Raw genomic sequence first — 15,547 nt, 5'->3', positions numbered from 1 at the left:
TTTCAAATCAATAAATCGTTTAAAAAAAAAAAAAAAAAAAAAAAGGAGGTGTCAGGGAAGGAACCAGTAGTAGTGTTTTTGATAAGAAGCAAATCAGATTCAACAACAACAACAAAAAAATGTAGTTTCCTTACCAGAGAAATATACACACTGGTACACCTGGTGATCCTCAAAGCCTGTTTAGAAAATGAACCAGCGGGGCTGGTGCTGTAGCTCAACGGGTTAACGCCCTGGCCTGAAGCACTGGCATCCGATATGGGTGCCGGTTCTAGTCCCAGCTGCTCCTCCAGCTCTCCGCTGTAGCCTGAGATAGCAGTAGAAGATGGCCCAAGTCCTTGGGCCCCTGCACCCATGTGGGAGACCCAGAAGAAGCTCCTGGCTCCTGGCTTTTCAGATCGGCACAGCTCCAGCCATTGAGGCCATTTGGGGAGTGAACCATCATCAGATGGAAGACTTCTCTCTCTCTCCTCTCTCTGTATAACTCTGACTTTCAAATAAAATAAATAAATTTTTAAAAAAAGAAAAATAGAAAATGAACCATCGTTACCGGCAACAGCAGCCTTCTGTTAGCAGACACAAGGGAACTATGTCCTTGGGTGTTGCTACAACATCAGCCTCAGACGAGAGTTGCTCAGCGCAAAGCTGTTTACTTGTGGCAAGTAAAGGAGACAGGGGCAAGGCGGAGCTCCTTAAAGAACGTCTCTCTCCAAAGAGCCAGGCTGTCGTATTAAGGATTAGGGGTGTGTCCAGGATTTACAAGTGGGGAGTAGGGCGGTCCTTCCTGCTTGCAGGGTACATCTTCAAATGTGGTATGTTCAAACACCTCATTCACTTTGGTTTCTTGCAGCTTTCTTTGTGATGGGCTGACCGCCCCACCTCCACCCCATAGTATAATGTTGCAAGAAGTGCTTTCCTGGCACATCCTCATGAAATAAGCTCAAGTGAGCGAGTCTCCACTATAATACTCCAATGTCTTCCTTTACCTAAATCCTACACTTCCTGGTTACACTTCCAAAATACTTCAGGAGCGTGCTATTCAGCACTATTCTTTTTTGTTTGTTTGTTTGTTTTGTTTTTTAAAGATTTTGTTTATTTATGGCTGGCGCCGCGGCTCAATAGGCTAATCCTCCACCTAGTGGTGCCGGCACACCGGCTTCTAGTCCCGGTCCGGGCGCCAGATTCTGTCCCGGTTGCCCCTCTTCCAGGCCAGCCCTCTGTTGTGGCCCAGGAGTGCAGTGGAGGATGGCCCAAGTCCTTGGGCCCTGCACCCCATGGGAGACCAGGAGAAGTACCTGGCTCCTGCCATCGGATTAGTGCGGTGCGCCGGCCGCAGCGCGCCAGCCGTGGTGGCCATTGGAGGGTGAACCAACGGCAAAAGGAAGACCTTTCTCTCTGTCTCTCTCTCTCACTGTCCACTCTGCCTGTCAAAAAAAAAAAAAAAAGATTTTGTTTATTTAAAAGTCAGAAAGAGAGAGAGAGAGAGAGAGAGAGTCTTCCATGCCCTGGTTCACTCTCCAGATGGCCACAACAGGAGCCAGGAGCTTCCTTTGGGTCTCCCATGTGGGGGCAGGGGCCCAAATACTGGGGCTGTCTTCTGCTCTTTCCCAGCCACATCAGCAGGGAGCTGGGTTGGAAGTGGAGCATCCAGGACTCATGCAGCGCTGGCCCCTATTCAGCACTATTATTCGGACAAGAAGAAAGGAAATTTTTTTTGCAGCTGGACTCATTGATCCTAATATACAAAACTAATTTGCTCAGAAACTTGAGTTAGATCTATTGGAATACTCTTTTCCTCTCTCCAGAAGGAACTGGTAATACCCATCTCCAGTCTTGTTAGCAAAGCCCTTGGTGCCAGTTATATTTTGGAATTTAGAAATATTTTGATTTTATCTTTTATTTACTTATTCATCTGAGAGGCAAAGAGACAGAAGGAGATAGAGATCCCATCCACTGGTCCACTCCTCCAAAAGTCCACAGTGGCTGGGGCTGGGCCAGGCCAAACCGCGAACCAGGACTCAATCCACATGGGTGGCAGAGACCCAACCACTGGAACCATCGCCTGATGCCTTCCAAGATCCACGTCATCAGGAAGCCAGATTCAAGAATCAAGCTGGGGCCGGCGCCGCGGCTCACTAGGCTAATCCTCCACCTTGCGGCGCCGGCACACCGGTTTCTAGTCCCGGTCGGGGTGCCAGATTCTTTCCCGGTTGCCCCTCTTCCAGGCCAGCTCTCTGCTGTGGCCAGGGAGTGCAGTGGAGGATGGCCCAAGTGCTTGGGCCCTGCACCCCATGGGAGACCAGGAGAAGTACCTGGCTCCTGCCATCGGATCAGCGCGGTACGCCGGCCGCAGCGAACCGGCCACGGCGGCCATTGGAGGGTGAACCAACGGCAAAGGAAGACCTTTCTCTCTGTCTCTCTCTCTCACTGTCCACTCTGCCTGTCAAAAAAAAAAAAAAAAAAAAAAAAAGGAATCAAGCTGGAACTCTAACAGGAAGCTCAATCTGACCCCAGTGCTGAATCCAGATAACAAGAACAAGGTTTGAGGATAAAGTAGAGGGAAAGTTTAATCTACAGACAGATGAGGGTGACGACAGACTGCGATCTCAAGGACTAGCATCCTGCATAGTGGGAACAGTGCGGAGTTTTTAAGGCATGTAAAACAGAGCTTGGGCTGCTGAGCGAGGAGCTGAAGCTGGCTGCAGGTCTGATAACAGAGCGCAGTTCCCTGGGAAACTTGCTTGTCGGTGTGACTTTATCATGAGGAGGAGTTTGTAGATAGTCTGTACAACAGAGTAGCTACAAAATGGTATTTGGCTGTTATTTGAAAAAGGGAAAGTATTGTGCTAAGAGATTTCAGTGTTCTCATTCCTTAGAACAAAGCCCAGTCAGCCTAGAGCCTCTTTGTGTGCTTATTGTGCCCTTAGTTATGCGTACCCCTTTGCATTTTGTTACAAGAAATTGAAACCTCCAGTCATGCTGACGTGGGAAGGCCAGATTACTTTGCAACTGCAGCTAGCTTCTCAAGGCCAGTTTCCGAGATTCACAAGCAAGCATTATTTACCTGATTGAACAGACAGTCTTGCCAGTCACCGGCTTAGTGGTTGACTTTTGTTTATCAGAATATGAAAAGGCAAAGAAAGATATATTTGGTTCCATTGATACAGGATGCAGGATCTTAACCGCTAGACCAAAAGCTTGCCTGTGGACTTTGTCTATATATTTTAGAAAGACAGTGTATTACATGGACAGAGATAACACCCCAGCAATGGAAGCAGTTCCACACCTGTGCAGCAGTGAGTGTGAATAATCTTTCTAAGTGAGTGTTGAGGAACTATAAAAAGCCTCTGGTCAGACTTTGTCACCAAGAAAGTTTCTTTTATTGTCAGAGGTTTGTGAATTGAGGACCAGAAAAGGCTTACACACCTAGGACACTGATCATAAAGCTAACATTTGCCATGTTGGCTCTGTGCCCCGCAGTGATCTCCAGATGTGTGTATCTATCATGTAAGTATCAGAGAAAATCTGCGAGGCGCATGCTACTCCGACCTTCCTCCACCTGCACAGCTTGGCGAGGTGGGCTTGTCCAGAGTCCCGCTGGCCCAACAAGAGCTCCGGTTTTATCCAGACAACTGTACTGCAGCGTTCTCTCTTTGAACCATGTGCTGTCTGTCCGCATACAAAAGAAGGCTAACAATCCCATTTCATCCCTCACATTACTGGCCTTTTCTGCACGCTTGAAGAAACCGAAGCTCATTAAGTGACTGGAGTGAAATGATTCAAACATTTATCTACGGTCTCTCTGCTAAGACTTCCTTGTGCCTGCCTGGGCTTCCCATATTCCAGTCAGTCTCAACTGCTCGTCTTCCCGTGGGTTCTCTGGCCTCCCTCCCAGCTTTTACTCAAACTGCTCTCCTTTCCCTCGGGCCCAGCCCTCCACCCTGTGCATCCAGCTCTTTCCTCATTATAATTCTGGACAGCAAAGATCACTTCTCAGGAATACCCCCGATTTCCACAAAGCCCAGCACAGTCCCTGGCACAATTATTCCAATGAGTTCCTGAATAAATGTAAACGATATATCTGGACATTTAAAACGGTAAAAAAAAAAAAATCTTTCAAAACCCCAATTTCTCAAACTGTCCAAAGGCAAAAAATGGCATAAAATCTCACAAATTATCCCATATTAAATCTAGATATTCTAATTCAGGATTTATAGTTTTAGGGGTAACCATTTGATGTACAGTTAAAATTCCTCTAGGGATACACAAATCCTATGTTGCAATAGGTTCCAGTCCCCAGATCCACCCCTGATTCCAATTTCCTGCTGATGTAAACCCTAGGAGCAGCCATTGATAGTTCAAATAGTGGGGGTCCTGCCACCCGTATAGGAAACCCAGAGAGTTCCTGGCTCCTGGTTTCAGCCTGGCCTGCTGCAGCTCTTGTGGACATTTGGGGAGCGAACCAGCAGATAGGAGACCTTTTGGGGGCCAAAAACTAATATCATTTGCTTATTGTGAGAGTGTTTTGAGGGGCCAGGGCTGTGGTGTAGCAGGTAAAGCCACCGCCTACAGTGCAGGCAAACCATATGGGCGCCAATTCAAGTCCCGGCTGCTCTATTTTCAATCCAGTTCTCTGCTATGGCCTGAGAAAGCAGTAGAAGATGGCCCAGATCTTTGGGCCCCTGCACCCACATAGGAGACCCAGAAGAAACTCCTGACTCCTGGCTTTGGATCAGCACAGCTCCAGCCATTGTGGCCAGTTGGGGAGTGAACCAGCAGATGGAAGACCTCTTTCTCTCTCTCTCTCTCTCTCTCTTTCTCTCTCTGCCTCTCCTTTTCTCTGTGTAACTCTGACTTTCAAATAAATAAATAAATCTTTTTAAAAATAAAATAAAAAGAGTGTCAGGATAATTTAAAAAGAAAAAAAGAGTATTTTGAGAAAGCCAATGCTTTAGCTGGAAAAGTATCCAGAGAGTCCTTCTCTGTCACAACCTTGTTCCTGCTCATTATTCTCGTCAAACAGAGGCAATTTTGTGAGCATTTCGAGGCAAAATCATGAGGCATCCACCATATAGTACTCATTCGACTTCTTTTCTTTCCTAATGCTAAAAAATGCTGAAAGGGCCTACATTTTTCTTCAATTATGTGAAATAGACTTCACTGATGTGATTGATTTCCCAGTTTTTTATGGAGGGATAAAATGGCTGGTATCACCACTAACAAAAATATACTGGACTTGAGCTGACGTGGAAAAATAAAGTTTACTTTTCTCTTCATTCCATTTTCCCACAAACTTTTTGAGGTCTCCTGATTCTTGTCCCTTCCTGAAGGTTCATCCATTGGTAAAAGGCGACCCTTGGAGCATACTTGAAAATAATTGCTTTTAAGTACTGGACTAGTCAGCGTTTTGATGCTACAATTAAAATACCCCAAAGCAGCTACTTCTACTTCCCAAGGAAGGTTTATTTTGGCTTATAGTTTTGGGGTTCACAGTCCAAGACCAGGGAGCCCTATTAATCTGGAATCTGATGAGGGAGGGAGGATCAGAGGGCAAGCAAGCCAGGGAGCAGGGAGAGACATGAGGCATGTTGATCTTCCCTGTCTGTGTGCCCCCCCCGCCTCGTGATTCAATCATGGCACTCTGCCCTAGCAACCTAGTCCCATCCAATCACTCCTCAAGGGCCCCACTTTCCAACACCTGACAGGATCAACTTCCACCTTTATTCCAGCCATTCACATTAATCCACTTTGGATTAATGACTTTGGAGTTTAAATGTCTGCCAATGTTTGGGGGGCCAAATGCTCATACTGGACCTGCAGAATCCCATTCTTGTTTCTCTGTGATAGGCTTTCTGGACCATATTTGACATTAGAGAAGATGAGCAATTTGAATTTATGATTTAAACTCTGTAACCAGATGAACAATTAATACTTCTTCCTACACTTCATAGGATCTATGTAAAACTGATGTGTCAATAACTTTATCTTTTTTTTTTTTTTTTTGACAGGCAGAGTGGACAGTGAGAGAGACAGAGAAAGGTCTTCCTTTGCCGTTGGTTCACCCTCCAATGGCTGCCGCTGCCAGCGCGCTGTGGCCGGCGCACTGCGCTGACCCGATGGCAGGAGCCAGGTACTTATCCTGGTCTCCCATGGGGTGCAGGGCCCAAGCACTTGGGCCATCCTCCACTGCACTCCCTGGCCACAGCAGAGAGCTGGCCTGGAAGAGGGGCAACCGGGACAGAATCCGGCGCCCCGACCGGGACTAGAAGCCAGTGTGCTGGCGCCGCAAGGCGGAGGATTAGCCTATTGAGCCGCGGCGCCAGCCTTCAATAACTTTATGTTAAAAGTTCATTACATTTGCAGGAAATAAGGATTATCACTTTTGCCATGAATATAATTATCTGAGCTTTCAGACTTGAGAGCTAAGATGTGAAACTCAAGAAGATTTTCTCAAATTCTGCTGATTTGCTGGAATTGTATCAATTCTGTATAAGCCAAGTATGAATGACATATACTTGAGTATACAGAGTATAAGTAGTCACTTCACAAAGTTATAGCTTCTCAGTCACACTTTACCCACCCCAAACCCAGAAGTAGACAATTTCCAGTGTTATTTCTAATTCTGAAGTTGAATGTTTCTTCTTGGATATGAGTTCAAATAAGTTAGTTCGAGTAAATTTTCATTTCCTCATAATTAAACTTCATATGTAGGTTCAAAGCTTTGTGTTCTGTTCCGGAAACATTGTATGTATGTACTTCACACAACCAACTTAAACTTTGAAAATTCTATATTCTTACACGATCTCTGATTTACTACAATACACTATTAGTCTTCAGTGCTTCAGTTTGAGTCTTCCAGAAGCAGCTGCCAACATGAGATTAGATAGGGGAGAGCGTTATCTCAGGTAAGACATTTGTGAAGGCTAAAGGGGAAGGAAGCAATAGGAGGTAGGGAAGTCCTTCCACCTTGCAGGACTGACACCTATAAAAGTCTGGAAGAAGGGATTAGGTAGAGTGGACTCCAGACTTTGTGCTTTCTGAAGAAAACCCAAGTGGAAAGAGAGTTTGTTACCAAGTAAATGTTGGCTGTAGATCAGTCCACATGAGACCAGAACAGCAAGGCCCTGGAACCCCCCCATCATGTTCAGTTTAAAGATTTTATTTATTTATTTCAGAGGTAAAGTTACAGACCGAGAGAGGCAGAGACATAGAGAAAGGTTTTCTATCCGCTGGTTTACTCCCCAGATGGCCACAAAGGCCCCATCTGAAGCCAGGAACCAGGAGCTTCTTCCAGGTCTTCCATGAGGGTGCAGGGGCCCAAGCACTTGGGCTATATTCTGCTGCTTTCCCAGACCATAGGCAGAGAGTTAGATCAGAAGAGGAGTAGCAGGAACACCAACAGCACCCACATGGGATGCCGGTGCCGCAGGTGGAGGGTTAGCCTACTAGGCCACAGGGCTGACCCCTTCATGCGATATTTAAACCAGTACAAGAATGATCTATAATTAACAAGATACTGAAATTTTAAACCATGGGCCAACATTGTGGTATAGCAGGTAAAGTTGTTTGCTTGCGTCAGCATGGTCACTGATTCTGTCACGCAGGAAGTCAGATATGAGCTTATGTGTGTGTGTGTGACAAAGGCCTAAAGAGTTGACATCTAGGTCCAGCATATGCATCTCAAAGTCATCCCGATACCCTGCCAGGTGGGGGTCCCACCCCTTCTGCCTGATAACCTTCCAGGTGCAGCCCAGTATCTGCACTTCAAACATCCTATGGATCTTCCAAGGAGTCCTGCCCATCTTTCCTCTAACCAGGGCGATGCCAGCCAGGCTTCCTCCTGTCTGATAACTTCAGGGGGAAAACTCAGATAGGAATTTTTCCTATTTACATCCAAAAAGTCCCTTGTTCCAGGAGGAACAGAGGTGGGGAGGCAAAACCCATCCCCTTAAAAACCGCTAGACTCAACCGGACTGCACGCTCAGCCATCTGCCTCTCTGCTGAGCCGCCCGCCTAGCCTGCCCAGGTGTACTCTCTCCACTCGACCATGTAACCCTGCTCTCCCCTAGTCCGAGTGACTGGGCTCTCTCTCTCAGGTTCTGTCTGGAGAAGTGCCCATCCGTTCTTAGGGATGTCCTTTCCCTAATAAACCTTGCTATTTTACTTTCCACTACTCTCTGTCTCACGCCTGAATTCTTTCTTGCATGAAGACAAGGACCCTGCCATTCTCCAGTAACAGTTCTAGTCCTGGTGGCTGCTCCATTTCTGATCCAGTTCCCTGCTTCTGGCCTGAGAAGAGCAGCAGATGTCCCAGGTGCTTAGGCCCCTGCCACTCACATGTGTGAAATCCCATGGATCCACTAATAGCCCAAAGAAGCAAAACAGAAACTCTAGGGGCTGGTGCTGTGGCGTAGCATCCCATACTGGCACTGGTTCAGGTCCCAGCTGCTCCACTTCCAATCCAGCTCTGGAAGAGGTTCCTGGCTCCTGGCTTCAAGATCAGCCCAGCTCTAGCTGGCCACTTGGGGGAGTGAAACAGCAGATGGAAGATGTGTGTGTGTGTGTGTGTGTGTGTGTGTATCCCTCATTCTGCCTGTAACTCTGCCTCTCAAGTAGATGAATAATATCTTTAAAAAAGATGGTGTTTGGGGCTGCTGCTGTGGTATAGTGGTTAAGGCCACCGCCTGTGGCGCCGGCATCCCATATGGGCACTGGTTCAAGTCCCAGCTACTCCACTTCCAGTCCAGCTCTCTGCTATGGCCCTGGGAGAGCCGTAGAAAATGGCCCGAGTCTTTGGGCCCCTGCATCCGCGTGGGAGACCCAGAAGAAACTCCTGGCTCCTGGCTTCTGATCAGTGCTGCTCCCGCCCTTGTGGCCATCTAGGGAGTGAGCTGGAAGCTCTCAAGATCTCTCTCTCTCTCTCTCTGCCTCTCCTTCTCTTTCTGTGTAACTCTTTCAAGTAAATAAATAAGTCTTTAAAATACATCCTATATATATATGTATATGTATATCTCTGACCCATATAATTATCATGATGTCTTCATTATGAGCTAACGGGTTACTAGATAGCTGGGGCCATCTGTCAATCATCTTGACCTGACAAAGCAGGTACTAAATGTTTATTCCAAAATGAACACGTCAGGAGAAGGGGCACTGTTCAGGAAAAAAAAACAGCAAATTGTCAAGCCATCCTGCAAACGTGTTCCTTTTCCCGTGTGGATCTTTTAGTTCTCCGCAGTTTGGGCCCGAGGCTCTGCGTGGGCCGCGATGTGGATGTGTCGGCGTCCAGGCCTGACCGTAAAGGCCGCCGAGCGTAGGGAAGCGGGGATCCGCACTCAAGGCAGCAGTGTCCGTCCCGCTGACCCGCGCAGCCGCGCCACGAGCAACACCGGGCTCCCCTCCGCGGAACACTGGGCTCCCCTCCGCGCGGCGGCCCCCGAGCGGTCCGGGCCGGCCGGGCGCGTTCGCTGCGGCTCGGCCGGCGGCGGGAGCGCGGGCGGGGGCGGGCGCTCGGCGCTTCCTGCTCGTGCGCGCGGGGAGGCGCGGGCGCGGCGGCCGTCAGTCAGGCTGCGCTCGGCTCCGCGGAGCTCGCTCCTCTCGGGCCCGTCGCCTCCGCTAGGCCCCGCGGGCGGCTCGCATCCGGCCAGGTGAGGCTGCCCCGGCGCCCGAGGGACCCTGGAGAGGGACGGGGGGCAGCTGAGGTGGCGGGGCTGGCTGGCGGGAGTGGCCCCCCGGGAGGCGGGCGCAGGAACCGAGGGGCCTCGAGTCGCCGCCAGCGCTCGGGCCGGAGTCGCCTCCCTGGGGTCGGGGCCCCGCGGTTCTCGGGGTCACCCAAGAGGGCGCCGGCAGACGCTGACCACCTCCGCGTGCGGGGCAAGTCACTCTGGCCCTTAGGCCTGGCCTGCGCGCGGCGCCGTGCACCTCTCGCCCTGCCGGGGCCTTGCTCGCCTGGATCGCCGATCCCCTTTGTTCGCCCCGGGGAGCAGTGGGCCGCGCGCCGCCCGGCCGAGCCCCTCCCGGCTCGGTCACTAATTTTTTAATAAAAGGGAAAAGCTGGAACGCAAGCTGAGACCCTGTCGCCTGTCTGAATCTGCTCCTGTGCTTCCTGAGGACGTTGGGATGCGCGGGCCTCCCTCCGGAAGGAATTGGAAGATACCAGCCCCAGTCTCTGCCAAACCCTTGGGGCCACTGTGGTCTAGCATGGAAGAAATCTTTAGAGCTTTGTGTTCCGAAAGATAACACCAGCTTACAGGAGCGTGGGGGGTGGGGGTGGGGGTGGGGCTGCAACCCGCAGGAATATGTGTGCCGCCGTGGGTCTGAGTATTTTTATTCTAACGGGATTCATAGGAACCGTGTAGCTTCAGGTCAGATTTTGCCGCCTGTCAAATAAGTTTTGTGCCAACCCTGGGAAGGTTTCCTTTTCAGAGGTGTGTGATTGAGAAGGGCAGACTAACAGTACAACACCGATTGTAAAAGCTAGCATCTGATGAGTGTGTGCGCACTACCAGGCAGCGACCTCGGGATTTGTTTATGTCGCAGAGCAGATCTGTGAGATGCATGCTACTCCTGCTTTTCCTCTACCGGTGAAGCTCGCAGAGATGGGCTTGGGCAGATCCAGCCAGCCAGGGGCGGGTGAGCCGCTGTGGTTCTGTCAGCGGCACTGCCGGGTTCGCTCTGACCCACTGCTCACTGCTGTCTGTCCACCTACAAAGGAAGACAGAACAATTCGGTATTTGTTGCCCACATGCTGCTTTGCAAGAACTGTTTTAGGCACTTGATTGGACAGGGTCCCATTTTGGCCCTCATAACACTATACTGGCCCTATCTGCATGCTTGAAGAAACCGAAGCTCATTCCAGCACTGATCTAGCCTGGAGCTGCGTCAATGTGAAGCCAGGAGCCAGGAGCTTCCTCCCGGTCTCCCACGTGGGTGCAGGGGCCCAAGGACTTGGGTCATCTTCTACTGCTCTCCCAGGCCATAGCAGAGAGCTGGATCAGAAGAAGAGCAGCCAGGACACGAGCTGGTGCCAATATGGGATGCCGGCGCTTCAGGCCAGGGCTTTAACCCACTACGCCACAGCGCCAGCCCCCAGAATTTATAATTTCAATGCAATACTCAGCAATGTTCTTCCCACCCCAACCCCAGTAATCAATAAGACAATGCAAAATTTTTGATACCTCTTGGTGTCTTTTAATAAACCTCTTATGTTTGCATAGCATTTTTTACATTATTGTGTTTGCCTTAATCATCCCCGATCTGGCTTAGAATTATAACTGTTTTATAGGGGTAATGGTTTCTTGTTAAAAAGCTTGACTTGGTAGAAAGACTCAGTTAAAGGAATTGATATCTAGGTTTCATAACTATATTCTAAGACTATTTATCACTCTATCACAATTTGATGACCCCCTAAAATACTGTTTGTCAGTAGTCACTAGTTATTTGTGGAGTTCAAGTTTCTTAAACTTTGCAGTAATTGAAATGTCTTTTTACTCTAAACACTGAAGTAGTCACCAAAATATTTTACTTTTCTAGTGTATTTCAATGAAAATTTTTACTCTGATAAAAATTGCAATTCTTGCTCAATTATTATTTTTCAGATGATAGGTAAATTGTTCCATAAAGTGGTAATAGAAAGTTGTGGAAGGAATAGCTTTAGATTATTTTGAAATGAAAACATTTCTGATTATAATCTTTCCTTACACAGAGTTCAAGCTTATATTGACCTCGTCTCAATAGTTAGAATAATTCAGATATTTTATAGAAGTTTTTCATAAAATGAAGATTTTTCTGCATTCTGTAACATTGGTCATATTGAAAAACTGATTTCCAGTGGCCAGTGTTGAGGCACAGTATGTTAAGCCACAGCCTGCAACACTGCAATGCCAGGATCCCACGTGAGCGCTGGTTCAAGTCCTCACTGCTCCACTTCGAACCCAGGTCCCTGCTAATGTGCCTGGGAAAGCAGTGGCAGACGGCCTGAGTACTTGGGCCCCTGTCTCCCAAATGGGAGACCTGGATGGATATCAATTCCTGGCTTTGGCCTGACCTAATCCCAGCTGTTGCAGCCATTTGGGGAATGAACTAGCAGCTGGAAGATTTTTCTCTGTAACTCTGCTTTTCAAATAAGTAAAAGTAAATCTTTAAAAGAAAAGAAAACCTAATATATAGCTCTTATTTTTTAAGAGTATCTCCCAAAGGACAAATTGGAATGTTCCCAATTAACAGGGACACTCACTGTTTATTCTGGGTGTAGAGAGATGGTCACTTTAAAGATTTTATTCATTTACTTGAAAGAGTTACAGAGAGGCAGAGGCAGAGAGAGAGAGAGAAAGAGAGAAGTCTTCCATCTGCTAGTTCACTCCCCAAATGGTTGTAATGTCTGGAGCTGAGCCAATCCAAAGACAGGAGCCAGGAGCTTCTGGGTCTCCCATTCCAGGGCAGGGCCCAAGGAATTGGGCCATCTTCTGCTTTCCCAAGCCATAGCAGAGAGCTGGGTCAGAAATGGAGCAGTGCCATATGGGATGCTGGCACTGTGGGTGGCAGCTTTACCCACTATGCCACAGCGCTGGCTCTGAGAGATGGTCACTTTATTAAGGCAGTGCTTTAGAATAGGTAGAGACCTGCTTATAATTTCTTTGGTTGGACCTTCCTTACTTTATAAGATTCTAATAGCTTCTGTATCTTTCATATGTTGATTTTGAACTCAGAAAATTTGAATCCAGAGTTGTGAGTAGGTTTAATATTAGCTTGTGGGGCCAGTGCTGTGGCGTAGTGGATAAAGTCATCTTCCACAGTGCCGTCATCCCTTATGAGTGCTGGTTCGAGTCCTGGCTGCTTCACTTCCAATCCTGCTCTCTGCTATGGCCTGGGGAAGCAGTGGAAGATGGCCCAAGTCCTTGGGCCCCTGTACTCATGTGGGAGACTTTGGAAGAAACTCCTGGCTCCTGACTTTGGATCAGCCTAGCTCCGGCCATTGCAGCCATTTAGGGAGTGAACCAGCTGATGGAAGACTTCTTTCTCTGCCTTTGCCTCTCTGTAGCTCTACCTTCCAAATAAATAAATAAATCTTTAAAAAAAATTAGCTTGTGGAATAATTTCTGTTTTATGTTGATCTATGACTAGTTTACTGTGTATTATAAGTATGTGAAAAAGCAGTTTATGGATTATGCATATTATAAAAAGCTATATGCATTTTTAAATTTTCTTGCATCAGAATAACCTTGTACTAACTTGTTATCACATGTCTGAACAGGATCTAGTTTGAAGCAGTAAGAAGGGTAAAGCATCAGTCTGAAAGAGTCCCTGTCAGAGCAACATGAATTCTGTTAAAATTGAAATGAGAAGAAACATCAAATTTATGGTGAAGCTTGGGTGGAAGAATGATGAAATCATGGATGCTTTACGGAAAGTTTATGGGGACAACGCCCCAGAGAAATCAGCAGTTTACAAGTGGGTAAATCGTTTTAAGGAGGGACGAGATGATGTTGAAGATGAAATCCGCAGCAGCACACCATCCACATCGATTTGTGAGGAAAAAAAGTAATCTCATTTCTGCACTAATTGAAGGGGACCAGCAGATAACAGCAGAAAGAAGCCAACACCATCAAAATCTGAACTCGGAGTGAACATTTTTAAAGTGGAGCAAAGTTTCCACTGGACATGTGCCAAAACTCTTTTACCCAGATCAACCGCAGACAACACCAGAGCAATCCATGGAAATTTTAAGCAAATAGGATCAAGATCCTGAAGCATTTCTTCAAAGAATTCTAACTGGAGGTAAAACTTGGCTTAACCAATGTGACCCTAACAGCAAAGCACAATCAAAGCAATGGCTGTCAAAAGGTAGAAGTAGGTCCATCCAAACAAAAGTGGATCAGTCGAGAGTATTGAATATGGAAATAGTTTCATGGGAATATTCAAGGTATTTAGCTTGTTGGTTTTCTGGAGGGCCAAAAAACAGTGATATCTGCTTATTAGGAGAGTGCTTTGAGAAAGTTAGCCAACACTTTAGCAGAAAAACTCCAAGAAAGTTTAACAGAGTCTTTCTCCACCACAACACTGTTCCTGCTCCTTCCTCTCTTCCAACATGGGCGATTTCCTGAGAGTTTTGATGAGAAATCATTAGGTACCCACCTTCCGGAAGTATTTTGGCCTCTCTCCTTTACGTTTCTTAAATCTTTAAAGGGAACCCATTTTTCTTCAGTCACTAGTGTGTGAAAGACTATTGATGAGGTTTAATTCCCAAGACCCTTAGTTCTTTAAGCATAGGATAAATAGCTAGTATTGTCGCTTACACATATCTTGAACTTGATGTAGCTTATGTTGAGAAATAAAACATGCACTCTTTATTTTTCTCTCTTCATTTCACTTTGCCACAAGCTTTTTGATATTCTTATTCCTGTCACTTGACTTCCTGAAAGTTAATCCTTTGGTGAGAAGTGACCGTTGGAGTACACTTGGAAATAACTGCCATACAGCCAAAGTACTAATGTGATGATAGGTTTTCAGAATATCCCCTTTAGCAGACCCTGCGTTGTCACATTTACTTGTGTCTCTGTAACGGGCTCTCTCTCTTGGCTTTATTTGATGACAGAGAAAAACTGCAATTTGAATTAATGGTGTAAATTCTATAACTAATGAACAATTGCCATTTCTTCCTGTACTTCATAGGGTCTGTGTAAAATTGATGCTTGCCTAACTTACCTTAAAAATGGCTTTTATTTGAGGGTAGTGTTATGGCACAGCAGGTTAGGCACCACCTGCAATGCTGGCATCCCATATGGGTGCTGGTTCAAGTCCCTGCTGCTCCAGCCAAGTTCATAGGCCCCCCGCCATTCACCTGGAAGACCTGCATGGAGTCATAGGCTTCTGGTTTTGGCCTGGCCTAGCCCTAGCCATTGCAGCCATTGGGGAATGAACCAGCAGACGTAAGATCTCTCTTTTTCTATCTCTCCCTCTCTCTGTAAGTCTGCCTTTCAAATAAATCTTTTTTAAAAAAAATTACTTCCATTTGCAGGAAATAAAGATAATCACTTTTGCTGTGGTTATAGTCAAATATAAACTTTCAGACTTGAGAACCATGGTGAAAGTGAAGGAGATCTACTCAAATTATGCTGCCTTTGCTAGAATTGGAAAAATACTGTGTACGCCAAATATGAGTGATATATGCTTGAATAAATAGAGGTTAAGTAGTAGCTTTTACACAGAGGTATGACTCTTTATCAGTCTTGTATGACCCGCTCCTTATCCAAAACAAGTAGACTATTTCAACTGTTATTTCTTATCCTGAAGTTGAATGTTTCTTCTTGGATATGAATTAAATAAGTTGATCTGAATAAATTTTCATTTCCTCTTAATTAAACGCCATATGTAAAAGCCAAAGTTTTTGTGTTGTTTTCAAAACATTGTATATATATATATATATATATATCACACATGCAACTTTGAAAAGGAAAAATTGAAAAACTGATATTCCTAACACATTTTGATGTACTACAATACACTATTAGTCTTTAGTGCATCAGTTTGGGTCTTCCATAAGCAACTGGCA

The 15,547-nt window shown here is 46.6% G+C and overlaps 1 protein-coding gene across 1 annotated transcript; it reads left to right on the top strand.

The window, feature by feature from the left end:
• The first annotated feature begins 9,251 nt into the window (after positions 1-9,251).
• LOC103351260 (uncharacterized) lies at positions 9,252-15,378 on the top strand. Its single transcript, XM_017348316.3, has 2 exons — positions 9,252-9,644; positions 13,250-15,378. Exons 1-2 carry the CDS (start codon positions 9,265-9,267, stop codon positions 13,254-13,256), a joined length of 387 nt encoding a protein of 128 aa, XP_017203805.3. The 5' UTR covers positions 9,252-9,264; the 3' UTR covers positions 13,257-15,378.
• Positions 15,379-15,547: the final 169 nt, after the last annotated feature.

Source organism: Oryctolagus cuniculus, chromosome 12 (assembly GCF_964237555.1).
Source record: "Oryctolagus cuniculus chromosome 12, mOryCun1.1, whole genome shotgun sequence".
Lineage (NCBI taxonomy): Eukaryota > Metazoa > Chordata > Mammalia > Lagomorpha > Leporidae > Oryctolagus > Oryctolagus cuniculus.
The sequence above is the reverse complement of the archived record's forward strand: the minus strand, read 5'-3'. Positions and strand labels throughout refer to the sequence as shown.

Bases quoted from the DNA above. Each gene is read 5' to 3' on its own strand.
- LOC103351260 (XM_017348316.3), top strand. From the start codon at position 9,265: ATGTGGATGTGTCGGCGTCCAGGCCTGACCGTAAAGGCCGCCGAGCGT.